At 39.4% G+C, this 17,367-nt stretch overlaps 1 protein-coding gene across 3 annotated transcripts in view; it reads right to left on the reverse strand.

Annotated features, from left to right (window-relative positions):
* trio (trio Rho guanine nucleotide exchange factor) overlaps positions 1–17,367 on the reverse strand; it is a 119,709-nt gene that overhangs the window by 100,956 nt on the left and 1,386 nt on the right. The window contains exons 1-2 of one of the 3 annotated variants that reach the window (XM_022835157.2): positions 16,753–17,330; positions 2,166–2,237 (exon numbers count right to left, since the gene is read on the reverse strand). In XM_022835157.2, the coding sequence (XP_022690892.1) occupies positions 2,166–2,229 (64 nt within the window). In that variant the 5' untranslated portion in view covers positions 2,230–2,237; positions 16,753–17,330. Of the gene's footprint in view, positions 1–2,165; positions 2,238–16,752; positions 17,343–17,367 lie in introns of those variants that run through there. The other 2 variants (XM_086968754.1, XM_022835158.2) reach the window with 2 other exon arrangements.

Genomic DNA, 17,367 nt, shown 5'->3' on the forward strand with positions numbered 1-17,367 from the left:
AACTGTTTGATAAAAATCTGTTGGATCCAGATAGAAAAAGCAGTTCACTTAGTGACCTACCCTTTTCTAAAGTGAAAAATTCAACAGGTAGCCCTGGCACCCGTACGGTTTTAGAATCGCAACGAAGTTTGAACGACATGTACTCGCTGGTTGATTGATTGTAATGTACTTCCTAATTCGCCGTATATTCAACGAATTTTAAAGAGCGACAAAACTACGCGATAAACGGCTTGAAATGTTTAATGGCATCACGGGCATTTTTAGGAAATCAACATATACACTCTCATTGCAGGATCTCAGTAGTACCAATTGTAACTGTTTACCCTAAGGGACGTAACAAAGTAATCATGAACGCGGTACTCTTCCTCTGTGCCATCAGATGTCTTAGATGTTGTGCACGCACGCACGAAATCTTTGTTTATCTCACACTTTACTTTGTTGCTTTCGCTATAATTTTGACAAAAATTATTTTAATAACACCCGACTGATAATCATGTTGCGATAATGACATATAAATCACTTGGACTTTAAGAAGTGCGTCGAATAACATCACCTTAATATCTCGGTAAATACATAGTTCTATAGTAAAGCGTTAGTAACATATTTAATCAAGCTATATAGAATTTAATTTCATATAAAACAACTCAATGAATACGGTAATTACTTGTACCGACATCAGATGTGAGAGCATTTCAGGTCGAAGACTAGCAAATAATTAGACCACATTCTCAGGAAAACATTTACTAAGCGGCATAGCCAGCTCGTGTACCTGTCGAATGCCTCCGGTATTTTGCGGTGGTGTGAAGCGTTAATTACTTTTATAAAAGTTCCTTGATAGATGAGGAAAATCCGGGAAAAATAGCGCGAGAAGTCGGAGCTTCGTGCATTATGAATGTCGGGAGTGAGCTTTCTTTCGAACATGTTAGCAGGCGAATTTGTCTCTAAAAGTCGAGCCGCGGCCTTTACGAACCAGCACACGATACCCGTACGCAGAGTGCGTGGGAAAAAAACAGGGACGGATCGCAGACCAAAGCTTTCAAACAAATTTCCAGTATTTGTAACTCGTAATCTTCAAATTTCTATTGCTACCTAATTGGGGATCAGTGTGCTGCACTCGAACTTGTTCCACATAATAGAACGTAAAATTACAAAAGATTATTCAATTAGTGCATAGTACTTATATCTCTCTGTAGCAGGATGACCATGAATAAGAGAGCACAGCGAAGATGTTCTAAATGATGAGACTATATTTATTCTCTTAATTTAGTTTAAAACCTAATAACCTAATAGGAAAAAAAAGGATTAAAGAAATGAAGCGAGTGACTAATCAGAATGCGTTTGAAAAAAGCAAATAGTATCAACGTCTCAGCAACGCCGTTACTTGACGCAACATGTCAATTAAAAAAAATCAACGTTTTCCCATATTACGTGTCAAGCAAACGAAAATTGCAAATCTGAGAATAGAAGAACAAACAAATCAAAGCTTGCAAGTTAACTGATGATTTTCACGAAAAAACTGTCCAAAAACATTTTTATAATCCCTTTTTACTATGTGAATACATTTTTCATAAAAAGGACTACTTGCAGTTGGTTGTAGGGAATAAGTCTAGTCGATAGGGAGAGCTAGCCGGTGTATTTGACATAAGCTTTGTGTTCACAAGAAAATAACTCCCGAAAACGTCCTGCCTTATTTTTAACAGACTTCAAATTAAAATGAAGAATGACGTGAACTGCTATTCGTAGTAAAGGTCACACAAAACATCGTCTGTTCATTTTTAAAATCGTCGATTAACATACTGTAGTTTGACTATACAATCTTTTTGTACGCGTTTTGCTGGAGGGAAGAGAACCGCTGATTTATCTAACTTCAGGGCTGAGCACCTTCAAATGAAAATTGCGCTTTTAAGCGATTATAGTTTAAAGACTTTAGACATGCTTTAATATGCTATAATCGATGACTCGCTGTGCCGTAGGCTGCGTTTTCCGTAAGGGCGGAAATTTTCTCAGATAAGCTTATTTGAAAAAGAGGATCAAATTGGCTTATAGTAATTTGTTGCTGGTCTACCTCGTCGAACAATAGATTAAGATGCTAAGTGTGTCATTATATAAAAGACGTATTCATTTCTGATGAATCCATGTATCTTAGAGAGATTAACTGCACTTACCAGAAAGTATAGCGAAGCGCTCCTGCAAAAGCGGGAGGATCTCCCGTGCTTGAAGACCCTCCATGCGGCTTTCTGGAACAGACAAATATGAAAGTAACAATAATAAAAGTATAGGTTAGTGCACGTAAGCATACATTAGTATAAGTATAAATCAGAATAGAGCTTCTATAAAATTGACATTACTTAAAATACTTTCGGGCCTTCACAGATTTCTGCCAATAACGGAAGAATCAGGTTTGGAAAGCAGATGCTAAAGCTCCTCAAATGCAATTCCAAAAGTATGCAATCAAACAAATATACGCTGCTTTATTTAAAACGTCAAAAATACGCCCTTGGTAGGTCCCCATGAAGTAAACTCAGTTCGTAGTAAACTAGTTGATTTCCATAAAACTACGCTTAGGAAGTTTATATGCAGTTGATTAAAGGTTGTGTTGAAATATCTTACAGGAAGTACGCAGAAGATCATATTTGATATTGAGATAATGAAGGATAATAGAAAGTTTTAGAGAAACTGTCCCACAAAACTTAAATGGCTGGACCCACCTTAGGTACTTTTTAAATGTTTACTATTTAGCAGTGTGGCCAAGCTAACCTTTAATATAAACCTCCTAAATATTCAAGTAGCTTGAGCTGCCATTCATTGGCAGGTGGCGGTACTCAGAAACCGGACGAGAAGTTCAACGATGGTGCAATAACTAGACCAACTACTCGTGAAGAGATAGCAGGTGCAAACGCGCCCCTTTGTTGATCGAGCATTTTGTGACTCATTAATGATTCAGTAATATTTTCTCCCATTAATAAAAAAAAAATAGATCAAACACTGACAAATCTTTCATTCAATAAAATCCGTGCACATATGATAAATCTTCATTTCTGTTAGGCTAGCTAAGTACTAAGGGGCAAGTGGGGTTCACCTCACACTTTGGATACGCCGCATTAACTACAGCGAAAGATCTCTCGAATTTTCTTCCACAAGTTTTAACCGTCCCCAGCTGAAGCGCCCGATCGTCGTTGTGTTTGTAGTAAATCGGTTAGGCTGCACAGATCCCTCTTTACGTATATATATATATATATATATATATATATATATATATATATATATATACACACACTTTCATTTTCTCGCTCTTTCTTTCGCTATCTACCGCTAACGATCGGTCCACGCACCACAGCAAAATAAGGACGATCGTACGAGCATTGTGCTGAGTGTGTAGAGATCACATTGTCAGTAGCGAGTGACGACTTTTATGGGTCTGTCATCTCGAAGGGGACGTATGAGGGCCATTACCATATGTTTCTCACACTGAATGCAACAGTCCAGGGGGAACAACGCTATCGGCGTAAGCTTCACATCATCGAAACCGACGACCATTTTCTCGGTAAATAACGGTAGCACTCAGGACGACGGCGGAGCCTTTTTCATTCGCCTGCCGCATTGTCGCAGTTTTATTTTATGTTGCATTCATCTGTGTGTTCGTAGAAGCAGTAGAAAACAGCGTGACCACACGAATTAAGCTTGAACGAACATGGCGTTCGTACACAACCATTTGCATGCAGGTTCATAAATGTTATGTATATTGCATTTATACTAAATAGTTAAAGTTTTCATTCAATTAACTTCTTACTTCAATGCCTAATAGCCACAAATAAAAATATAATTAAACGTGTAACATTCTAAAACCTCGATCGGCCTTTTAGTTGTGACATACAAATTCTATGTTTTGCAGCCCATTCTTATAGTCGACTTGAATATAAGCAAAATATCCTACCGTCCAGAGATCGAGCCGCCCTCAGTCGAAAACGAATTTCTCCCAGGACAACATTTATTTGAAAGCTTTTAAACATGATGCCTTTTTTTGGACAATAATTGTAACACTATATTTGCCTTTATCGATCCTTTGAAAGCCATGCAGAAATACACATGGCGTAATAAAGGCTATGAAGTTTCATAGACGTAACAGCCTTAAATAGGACCGCTGACGGCGGACTTGCTTGACACCTAATCTATAATGACCTGTCACGAATAATAGTTCATGTATAAAATAGAAAAGTATAAACTGGCGTTATTGCTATTGCTGAAACGTGTGAACTAGTATAATCACCAGGACCACCAGAATCACCAGGAGAACGTTTACCTGCGTACAAACCTATTGTTAGTCATTGTAATTAGTAGGATACAGAGAATATCCAGCCTTGTTAATATGCAGTTGAAAGCCCGTTTGAAAAGCATTTCAGGATAAACGGTCTCGGAAACTACTTTCCTCCAGGATATCTTCCTGTTCCTTTTTAGATTAGAAACCATTTGTCGAGGTCTTTCGGTTTTTTTTTTACCACGAAGGACCTGTGCAATGCTTCAAAATGAGTAAAAGTTAGTTGACATATATTGTTAATGACCCTAGGGCGAAATTGATTTAATACGTACGTCGTTTATACAATCACTCTTCGGCGGAATGCTCTATTTTGCCGGAACAAGCTCTACGTCTAACTATCAAAAAGCGTTAGGACGCAGACCACAAAACTTGCTGCATTTGCACCCGCATCCAAACACCGTCTACGACGAGATCGTAGATAAAAAAACACGTGACGCTTATTTGACATTCGTCAACAATGTAAATGGTAAACTCGTCAAGGCCCAAGTACGAGTAAATTGTACCGAAGTTTAATCTTGAATACGATGAGTATACACTGCTTACACCTATTTCACGTTTTAGCTCGAAATCGAGCAAATCGGATCTGTCAGATGAGCAAATTTCAAAAACAAAAAAAAAGTTCAATTAATATTAGTTTATATTATTATTAAATTTACAATGGAGGGTTGTAGCAATTAGTTATATTATGAAGCAGTACCAATGAATATGTAGTGTAGAAATTTTACTTATCCTACAGTGTACTAGCACGCATTGCATCCGAAAATAGCTACTAGTATGAAAACGTCGATTCATCCCAAAGGTATAGTAACTTTCTAAGACTTCTGTGATTCAAGGCGAAACATAGGCCTAAGTGCCACTGTGATTTAAATTCAAGCTTAAATTCTAATTACACCCCGCACGGATAAGCGAATGTGTCCCGTGACAATTGCAAACTAGTTACGCTACGTTAGTATATTGAACATCAAGACACCGAAAAATCTCGGCGAATACGGGTCGTGTAACGGACCTAGTAAAGGAGGCTACCAGTGGTATAGACTTCGTAGTTAATTTCACGTATCAAAATCACCTGTTCAATTTTACTAATCATATAAAAATACGACAATTGCTGTTAGTCTATAATTAAATTTTAATAGTTTTCCAAGTGCAATTATTTTGTCATACCGCTGCTATGGAAGCTACAGCATGTAAAAGGTTACGCATGACACTCACTTGCAACTGGAAATCTACGACCGATGCTGTTCGACGGCAGCCCTGGTTCTAATTCTGTTCTCAACAGAATGATAAAGCAAGGTGATAAACGTCAACTGAAATAAGGTCTGTAAGTGCCACTGTCACCGCGAAGTACCCGAACCACCGTAGTACGTGATGTGTGACCTGAACGCGTCATATGGGTCTGTACTCTTCGAATCCATGATAGTCATATGACAATCATATCATAAGTAAAATCGAAGTACACAAGAAAAATGACCTTTGTTACATCGCTATGTAAAATATACTTCATAGTGATCACTGCTGTAGCAGCAACTCTGATCCGGAAAAACAAGCAGGTATTTTATACTATTATTTCGCCACTTATACTGTTGTATTTTCGAACTGACCCTCAGCTTTGATCCTATGTTGCAGAAAAGTTTTTATAATCACCTTTTAATATTATTTCGGTCATTTATTATTAAAAACGTAGTAAAAAAGTATTAAAAACGGCCAAGAGAAGCTTCTGTTGCTTATCTGGGGCTTCTCCCGCAGACATATGAGAAGGCAAGGTAACCATATCAACAACTCCTGTAGCTATTATCCTTTTTCCGTCTTCTTTCTATTCATTAGTTTTTTGTTATTATGTGGCAACGATGAAAATTAAACCAACAGTAACAATTTCAATCGGATTATTTGATTACTTTAAAGCTGACTACTTCACAGGCATGTCGCAGAATACTGTTCACTGCTGTGCAACCTTAGGCAGTACGTGCATTAGTATGTGCATTCAGGCAGTATCGGGCGAAAAACTTTGTTTCATCAGTTAATACGCATCTGAATCTATGGTTCCACAAAGACGCATACCAATCATAGCACGTGCAGCTACTCAACTATTCAGGTTACATATGTCGTCCTATAAAGCGTTAATCGAGTAGTAAAAAAAATTTCGTATGCTCCATTCTATTCTATAAATACTATAGATCTAATATTATAGACTTTTGCCAAGCGCATTCATTCGTAAGATCACTCAAAACAAGCTGTCTTTTATTAAATAATTGTACGTAATATTATTAGTTCACATCCGTGGAACCCCTCAATATAGTTTTCTTTGGAACTTCACACCAATAATGATACTGCATAACTACTAAGCATAGTTTACTCAGTATATCTACGCAGATAGATAGAGCTTTCCCACCGTTGATGTGCAATTCGCAGAAATTATATAATCATTCCACTGATTGCATATGGTGACACCGGCACTATAAGGGTTGCATATGAAACCTATGACGACTTCCGGGTGGCTTGCTAAAAGTTCTGCATAGATTTTATAGCTTAGTCCGACGACATTTATCAATGAAATGCATTCTTAGCCTATTGAAAGTACCGCGCTTTTCAGTTTTAACTTACAAGTCCTCGGATCGCTTCAGCCATATTGTCGTACTATCCAGAGCTACCGTTAGCGACACTATGCACTATACGAATATTATGAAAACCTGCACATAGTACAAGTAGCTGTAATGAAGTTCGTCATCAAAGCGATCCTCAAAATCGTGATAGCGCTGAAAATAGTCCCGTCAGAAATGCGTCTTTTCCTTTCAACTAAAAACGGAATGAAAATATAAATACTTTGCGCGCCGATGCTTATCCGCTCGCTTTCCAAGGATCTCCCTCCGTTTACACCTATATACAACATGATAACATTAGAATACTAGCTCTTTGTCTCATCACGGTTATCCTACGATTTTATCATGCGGCTTCGCAGGCTCTAAGCACATAACTAATGCATGGAATAGCATTTTGAATAATACCGCGCTGTCATACAGACATATGCCGCCGGATTTGAATCGACCGAAATCTTCACTGGCTTGATAAAGCGAATACATTATCAAAAGTGCTTTGACTGGCTTTCCAAAGGTTATCGCACCTCACCAAGGCTAGTTCATCGTAACAATAAATCGAATCCACAGATTACCGCTGCCCAATGGATGCGAAACAGCTTATGCCCATTTATTTGACATGATCACCTCATACCTTATGTGTACGAATATCTACCACTGCGACAACTATGGGGGAGATATGAAAACGATCAATAGATACATATTATAGTACACAACAAAATGGCATAATAGTAAATATTGTTTCTATAATTACCCGTGTAATAGTGTATTATAGTTAGTTCGCTTTTGTAATAAAAATCAAATTAATCACTAGTAAGGACCATGGCGGAACGCAAGGGATGCGTTTAACCCAGGGCTGAACCTGCGCTTTTTTTAATGGATTATAGTCTAGTTTCCATGCAACCTGACTTCGTGCCCACGTGAGGCTAGTACGTTACGTTCCTTATCCACAGTATTTGCAAAGGAGTTCCCAATACGATACAGATAACTGGTTTTCACCGAGTAGTTGGCGTCAATGCCTAGAGACACAAGCCCTAACGACGAAACAAAAGTAATTTAAAACGTCACTATATATGCAAACATAACCCGTATGTTAGAAGTGCTTTCTTCGTGTCGACCACATTAACAATGGTAAGCACTCTTAAATTATTCAAGTTTCTATTATGTACATTTTATATAGCACAAATGTGCGTAATCGAAGCACAAGGTTGGGGCCGTCTCCATACAAGTTCTCCTTCAGTTTTACTATAAGCTAAAATTTGTGCAATGCATGTATGCTCAGGTTAAATAATGATCCCAAATAAATTAATTCTTTTGAACTCGACTTAAAAAGAGATCTTCAAAACAAGAAGTTGTGCACACAATATAGCTCAATAGGATGTCGCGATTTTAAGAAGAAACAACACTACAGCCATTTTAATTATACTGACGTCGGCTGTTTTTTGATGGCGCTTCTGAACGTAACATCATATGGACACAGAGACTGCAATCGTCACGCAAGCATTTCTGTACCCCATGTCTCTCTGTATCTTTGAGAGTATCTCACTGGAAAATATCTGGCTCCACTTTCATTTACCTTTGCCCCGACCATTTAATTTTGCATCTTCTTTCTATTTTCGTACGTGTGTCCTTGCCATCATTCAGTACTCGAATTTAATGGTCTTTACTACCATTGATATACATAGTGCACCGTCTTCGGAGACACACACCCTACGATGTCCGGCCTCTTGGCAGGGGTCCGGTGCAAAGTAAATATTTCATTTTCAAATTTGTCTCCAGCTTGTCTGTATCTATCTTTCTCTAGCTGTCTCTCACTGACATTTGGCCAGTCAGCTAGTCAGTTAATTAATTGACTTTGACCAGATTCAGTTTAATTTTTGCTTCCCATCATTTGTTAATAACAACTACGAACCATATCCAAGCCAAACCCATGTGCGGCTGGACTCGTCCGGGCTAGAAAGGACTTACATATTTTTCTACTCTCTAAACTTCGTGGTTCTGACTCCGGGCTTCTGTTTGTCCTTCTTCGAAAGATCGTCAATTTCCCTATGCTTTCCTTTTCTTCGATGCAAAAAGCCGGGCACCGAAGGAATACCGGCCATCCACTGAATTGGTACAACTTTCTCTATCATTGTCCACTCCGCCAACGGTCCGCTGCTCCACCCTGTCGGACGGGCAACACACTGTACAATCTTGAACCGATTAAGTTTCAAGAAGTTGTTTTACAGTAACCGGGGAGGAAACTCGGCACACGGCAAGGCTGTACTTGTTTTCAACTTGCTACTAATGTTCCTGTCTTTACTAGTAATAGCGGTAAGGGATAACAGAAAAAGGTGAAGAACTCTACACATACCGTAATCTTCTGCAACTCCTCGCGCGTCTCAGGGCAGGCACCACTCCTCTAGTACTTTTCCTTTGGAGCCGTCCCGTATTTCGCTTATCTTATCATTTTCCTCTTGCTCATCTCTTTATCCACCTTGGCATTGCTTTATCATTTTCTTGCGCCTTGTCAACTCCGTATAGGCAGTGGCGGCGGAAAACAGGCCCGTCAGAACAAATCACTCTATCGCAGACTCCTTAAGGCGAAATGATCCACGGGCTCTAGCTGGCTAAAGTAGAGCAATGTCCTTGACAGGTTATTAACCTCATACTGTCAGTAACTCCCTACTCTCTACTAAGCGACGCCAGCAATTGGCTAGATGGGAACAGTGAGACAATGAAATACGGTGGCCTGGAGTAGCCTGGAATTTTTTCTCGTACACGAAACGGCCCGGCACCATTTCCGATACGCCAAAACCATTTAGCTGCCTTCAACAAAAGAAGCTACGAAATAGTGAAAACACAACGCTAAAAAACAAGGAAAACGTGGGAGAAAAGCCCGTACGTCTCATTACTCTTCGCTTTTCGTAAAGCTTATGCCCGCTTGTTTCTGCTGTTTCTTCGGTTTAAGGAGAAGCAAAGGGCTAATGCGTTAAACCCGTGTACCGCTAGTTAGTTGTGCCATCTCCTTGAGCCCCAACTTCGAATCGAGCAGGGAGCAAGCGAATGCACAGCAAGCACTGGCGCTAGTGCTGCTACCTTATTTCATCACGATATCCTTCCAGCTTCACGTCATACAGGTTTAGCCGATGCGCTCAAACAGGTCGCCAGGGATTATTTTACTCAATTCCCCAGTCTACCATGAGGCTCGTGTGAGTGAAAACCTACAACTGGAACAAAAAAATTAAGAGCATGCCTTCCATAATGCAAGAAAGGTCCGAGATCTTTATTCGAGCGGACATAAAAAGCGCTTGCTAGCTCTTTTTGCGATGAACAATAAATCAGCACGACAATATGAAACTTACATTTTGTAGCGTAGAAAATTCGATCATGTTGAAGTAGTTTCCAATACCTTACTTCATCGAATTTTCCATCTAGTATTCAATCCGCTTGATTTGAGCGACCCATCGTTAAATGTCATTTTGCTACCCGTGTATGTAAACCCGAACATTCTGTTTTAGTTTACAAAACGTTTTGTTAGGCTAATTATTTACCAACAAGGACAAAAACATTTTTCTAGTTGTAGGAATCGCTTACATCTAGAGATTTTTTTCATAATTTTTCATCATGAAAAGTCCGCAAAAAAATAGAACATTAACGAAGAATAGTATCACTGCATATTACATAACTCAGGAAAAGAGCTGTGGTAAATCTGCTTTTCTGTCCATCACAAGTGAGACGTTTAGGGGAGCAAGAGCACAAAACAACGACCAATTCAGACAGTTTCTTCTCTGCGCGCCGGTAACTCTACTTCATCAACCAACAGAGCAGAAGCGACGCTGGTATCGCTAGGAAGCACGCTGAAATTATGTTCCCGCCCAGGAGACAACACAGTCTGAAAGCGGCATCATCCCAGTCAATCACTTGTTTCCTTATTTCTATCCAAGAAACGTTTTTCAATCTCTTACAATACACAGACGTTATGCGAACAATGAGTAGAATCAAACTTAGATAAACTATTGTACATCTACAAGACGCGCCAAGTGACACCTACTTGTGAAAAAGAATACGTCCATCGATCAAACGCTTGTTCGGGGATCTTTTTTTATTGTTAACAAAGATCGCAGAGAATAGGCCTTTTTACGCTCCTTTCTTATCGACACGTTGGCACGGTTAACAATAATGAGGACCTAGAATCTATAAGTCATGAATTCCGCAGTTGATGGTCATATGAAATGAAAATAATCGTATCCTAAAGGGAAAACTACACAAAATAATGACTTCGTCCAGAAACAACAAGACTTTCCATCCTCTACGTTGTACTCGACATCTCAACTTAGATAGTTGAGATGTCGAGTACGAGAGTGTTTGTTGGCCGATCACAATGATTTCGTAAACTCAAGAAGACCCTATTGTCGCTCGTTTATAATTATTATCTGTATCAAGTTTCTGGAGAAGTCTCCTGCTCAGACGTAAGGTCAGACGTCATTTTATTTCACTAGTCATAAGGCAACATAGAAAAAATTTTTATCAAAAGACAGTAACGTAATAGACTGGGAAGTGCTTGCAGAGAATGAGTACATAAATTATCTGGACGCATTTTTTATAAGCACATACTTCGCCTTCAAAATGTATAACAACCACCAACAACAAAATGTCTAACAAACAAACACTAAGAGTTGTGCATCTTTATAACAATTGAAGAAAGAACAACAGGTGGTAGCTTTGAGCTTGTGGACTCCTGTTATATGGAAAAAATGCTTAAACTACACCAGTAAAATGGCGTATAAACAATGGAGCTACAAACTATCGATGTAGTGTATAAAAGGTGTCAAACATACAATGAGCTAGAAATAACAAATAAATTTCAATAAAAAAAATCAGCCCTACATCTTTGTAAATCTAATCGAAATTGCAACGCCTTTCTAATACAAAAACAAAAAAACAACAACAAAATATAGACATTTAGTTCGCAACCAACGTGCCCAGAGTATAAAACCATCTACGTTCACATATTCGCACGAATACCAATTTTTTTTACTATTCATACTAGGGCAAAAAAATTAGGAAATGACTGTTCTTCTTAATTTACTCAGTACTAGTAAGAACTATACATTTCAAGAGAGTATTACGAAGGCTCACGTTGCTCCTTGATTGTACCTTAGTCAATCATCTAATAAGTCGTCTGGTGAGTCTGGTAAGTGATGTTTTTGCTATATGGAAAAATCTGAGCAAGTAGTTAGCTAGCAGTGTTGCTTTATATAAAATTCGAGCCAAACATTCTACATGTCTTTGGCTAAGGCTTGGAGCTTCAAAGCAGATTCAGTATACAATATAAACGTAATATAAAAAATTAATATATTGCACTGGCACAAACAATATTTATCTAGGTAACGCCACGTCTTTATGGAACGATAGCAACGGAAATCTCTAGGATTATTGGCTCGCGCTACCCGCGTATGTGTCCCAACACGCGGTCTGGGGCCATCCGCGTCCTCATTTCTGTGGTGACTCGTTCCACACTCAAAGACGTACTAGCACTTAGCTTTGCTGCTTGGTTCATCTACTACCTCGTTCTTTGAACAAATTACTCTTGACTCTAACGATTCGTTTTCTTTTCGTTGCCACCAACTGCAATAACCTGTGTGAAAGAAAACCCTATTTTTCATTGTAGTGACAACGAACTATTACCGGCACAAATGCTATTTGTTTTGGCAACGTCTCGCGTTTTATGCAGTTTGTATTATGTAGCTGTCGCGTTTTACACAGTATGCATTGTCTTTTGTTCTCCGGGGGACTAAATACGCGTTAGCATAGGTAGTCCTTACGCTGTTATCCTTAATCGTGACACATCTCACTTCTCGGATTTTGTAAGCGTATGCACACGAACCTCATTTTTTTAGCTTATCTCTTTCAGAAGTAGAAGCCGCGGGCAGGACCTCTGAAACAAAGCTCCATTTTAAAAACGATCTGTTTCCGTCCGCTTTAATTAAGGTGAATGAGTGTGTGGCATGCTCCGCACACTTTAAAAATCGAGTTATAGTATCTCACGTTGATTTTAAGGATTAGAGACGCCTGGCAGTTAGGCAAGTACCTGGCTATCGATACATTTGACTAATTGGTGTCGTGTTCGGTGATATTTAAATTTCGCGGGCCTGAGCGTAAAACGATGGTCTCTGACGGCGGGACACCTGTGCGGATGTCCACGGTTGTTATGGTGTTGCGTAGGTCGGCGTTAAGTTTGGATCTTTTGTTTACAATAATTGGTATTCCATGATTATGCCCCATATGAAAACTTCTGCAGCATAGTGTCAGTAGTTAGTATTCCTTTAACAACAGTTAGCTTAACAGCAGTAAAAAGTTTCGTATTGATTGAAAATAAAACGATACTATAGATAGTGCTCAATCTGGAAATTTGTGAGTGAAAGGGATAATACCTGCGCTGCAACCACAAGATCTGTATTTTCTAAAGAAAAAACCCAAATTCTCCGGCTTGCCACTGTTGCCGTTCGTCAAGCGGCGAGTATATGGTAAATCGGCGGTTCCTGTTACTGCGAGCATTTCAATTAGTCGAATCCAGCCATAGTAAGAACTAAAACATACGCGTACTGTATATTTATCAATTAAAAAGCACTTTTGAAAAGTTCACTAAAATATACTACTACCGACTGGATAAATCGATAAATGGCCGAACTCATTAGGGTGTCCCAACCTCACAGCTACAAATTTCAATCTCAGTTTCAATATACAAAACCCTTTCCAACTTGAACTTTGCACTTCATATGAACTAATGAAGTTATAAATATGTATTATTGTCTATGTATCTATCCACATTATCAATTATAAGGTGGACAGATATATAGACATGAATGGCTTACTTTAACTAAAAAGGATTCTAAACTCAACAATATTATGTGCCGGGATCTGCCGCCTGTCTATACACCCGCTGTAAACAAGAATAGCCAAGTAAACAGTTGTAAACTTGGCCCAAAGGCATTGTCAACGTGTTGTGCTGTAGCTATTTAGCGGTGACAACCTATGTCGCTGGTATTCGACGAATGGCATCCAATTATGAACTGCCATTCCAACTAATGAACTAGATGGTTCTTCTGTTAGTACTTAGTATATTGACTCGGATGATATTGAATGTGGCGTCGTTCCTCTTGAGCCGCTCTCATATCGGTTTAACAGCTGGTCTGTCTAAGACTCTTTAACGAGTCACAGTAGGTATTCATTTCAGATTCGATAAGAGGTTTTTAAGCAGTAATTCGAACCATGCAGAAAAAGTTCCGTATTTCTTTCCTCTTAAACCTGAATCATAATGATATCTATAGTCTACGACTTCATTTGTCATTTCCCCGTAAGCTGCAACGTTGTATAACTAACAACATACCGAAATACCTAGAGGGTCTGCAATCTACGATACTTTATGACTCGCGTTTTGATCATGTAGTGCTTGCCCGCTTGCTTTTATATAAAAATTATTTTTTTTCTTATATATTTTTTGCTGCCCCGATTTCAAAATGGTTCGCTATTATTATAACCAAGTTTATTATATGGTTATTACTGTGGCGCCAAGTCTTAGAAATATTAGCGGCCTGCATAGGGCATATAACTAACTAGTATACCTAAGCATTGCAGCTTGCTGAATAAGGTGATTTGATCTTAGTGCAAACTAAACAAAACGTTTTTAAACTTAACGATATTGACTTAATTAGTCGTTTCTCTGCCGTTTGTTTGCATGACGCTTTTCTTCGCATTCATATAGTACCATCATCATAAGAGCTAACAAAAGAACAAAGTGTTTATAGGCTAGCTCGCACCAATCGACGCTGGTTTATAGCTCAGCTATCCAGGCTGGAACGTCGTCACCAGATCTCTGCTTCGGAAGAAGCTCATTCATTCACAGTTCTCTGTAGACATTTGATTACCCATTTTGATGGTGAGCCAGGCCAACGGCCCGACGCAATCGACAAGAATAGTCGATGGACGTCGCCGAACACCATCACTTTTTCGGTCAACGACGATTACAGCATCGTTACTTTTTGCATATCTGCCAGCGTCTTTCTTTATTACTTTACCATATATATATATATATATATATATATATATATATATATATATATATAGAAACGACCGCAGCGGCAGAGGAAACAACAACGACAGCGATGATTCTTGGAACGGAAAACGATCATCCTGGCGCATCGACAAGCGGAGCACATAATGTAGCACACTGCAGACAGACTCGTACTAGACGTACCATTAAGCCCATCAGAGAGGTATTCGGCATTGATACCGACTACAAATACTCTATCAACAGCATCAGTCCCACTGCTGGCTGCAATAACAACGGCAGACACGAGACCGACCGATCGAGGTGAATCGTTGGTGAGGCACGGTCGGGTGACACATCCCTATCGTTTGCGGGTCAGATGGCCGATCGGCCAGCCAGTCGCTTCTGAGTAAAAGAGGGAACCAATTGCAACTGAAGGCGCTGCACTAAAAGAAATCTGCGTCAAAACAATAACAGTGATAAGCGATTTACTTAATTCAATAATGATTCGATCTCTACCACCGTCGAAAGGGCATCATTTTTCGATTGTACAATATAACAGAACACGGTATATGATACAGTGATATTGTTATTCATTCGACTATTAGCCCATGACACGTCCACGTATTGAAAGAATAATGTGTCCGAACGCAGAAATATACAGTGAGATACATAATCGAGCTCTTTTGCTAACACGAAGACAAGGTACATCATCTTCATCCGAGAGGAATCGATGGTTTGTTTTCCTTGCGTAAATGCTTGAAAACCTTTCACTGCTGTAGAGCTGTCATTCACGCACAGTGGGTGCTGTCTTTGAACGCATGAGACCTATTATCCTATTCTGCTAAAGCTCTTATATTTAGTTAGGGGAACAGGTCGGACGGTCTCGAAGAAACGCGCCCGCTTCAAGTGACATCCTCATGTTGATTTTCTTGCTGGCTCTACTTTGATATTTGGGGACCGCGCACACCGATAAACTAATAAATAGCATGTGACATCGATTAGAGGCGTAACAGGCTTAACATGCTGCATACGACGTGACCATTATGATCCACCCTGATAGTCATTTTTCCTTTTTGATTTTTAGTTTTATCTTAGCTGTTCAATTATCAAATGCCTCGTTTCGCGTTATCTTGATATCAATCTATTTATTCTGTCAGACATATCATGTAGTCAAATGTCGATATAGGTACTTGCAACATTACATTTTGATATACAACTACTGGTTTTTACGAGCTAACGTCACACGATAGTATCACTAAATTAAGACCTAGAAAATCAGAAAACACTAATAAAATAGGTCAAACCCATCGATAAAACTATTCTTTTTGGCCTATGTTATTAGTTTGTTAGAGCAGCAACTGTTACAGTTTAAGGTCCTTTTTTTTATATTGCTATTGTTACTGCATACACGTAGAAACACTTGTCCTTTGAACCTCAACTAGAATATTGTCTCCGTTTGTCGCGTTAACAAAATCCAAGCGCAAACCTCCGTGTCGTTTCCGTGTCTTATGTTGGCCTTGCCTATGCAGATGCCATTTACCACCAAAAGTACTCTTCCGTTCGCGGGCTTCACTTGACTTTTCCTCCTAACATCTTTCCACCTTTTATAAGAATCACAGAAGGTCGGAGCTTAAGCATAGCGCCGCTACAGGACGGCGATGCTACCGTCCACCCCATAGTATTGAGTCCGCTTTCAATCAAATCAATATCGTTTCCTCATATATATGCATAAATATATATTGAGAGCGCTTACTAACTAAGAATGTTATTACGGTTAATAATACCGGCTACTAATTTTGCTAGTTGTTACTAACCGGGTTTCAGTGTCAGCGCAGCAGCTCCGAGACTCTTCCGGTCGTTGCGCTGCCGCAGCTCATGTCGTAAGTAAAAAACGAGAGATGAACGTGTCGAGCGTCGCTCCTATACGGCCACGATGGGAGCATCACAGCGACACAGTATCCTCAAACAGAACCACTATCAACCATACCTCACTCATATTAATTATAATAATCAAATGGAGTAACCGCTGTTATGGTCGGGGTGACAATTGGAATCACGTCGCATTGAAGTAACATCGCTAGTTTAGTAATCCAGACCCATTCGTTCTGACGATGGCAACGGTTGGTCATTGCCGTTCCTTCCTCATGGGTCGGATGTGTATTGCAAGCCGATTCATGCGTATTTCTGCTAAACTGCTCCGCGGCAGTGTCTGCTGCCAATTATTAGTTTTTGTGATTCGTAATTATTATAGCATTTCACAACATCGTCTCTCGTTGTTGTAGCGTCCATGCCGCTTCGTAAAGTCGTGCAACTCATTGGTCTCACATTGTCACCCAGTTGCGCCCAGGTCGAGCCAAGAGCACCACTACGTTCTCGAAAGCCAGTAGGCAGTCAGCTTCATTTCATCAAGCTAATGTCGTATTCTATAT

The sequence above is a fragment of the Varroa jacobsoni genome, unplaced genomic scaffold (genome assembly GCF_002532875.2).
Source record: "Varroa jacobsoni isolate VJ856 unplaced genomic scaffold, vjacob_1.0 scaffold_568, whole genome shotgun sequence".
Lineage (NCBI taxonomy): Eukaryota > Metazoa > Arthropoda > Arachnida > Mesostigmata > Varroidae > Varroa > Varroa jacobsoni.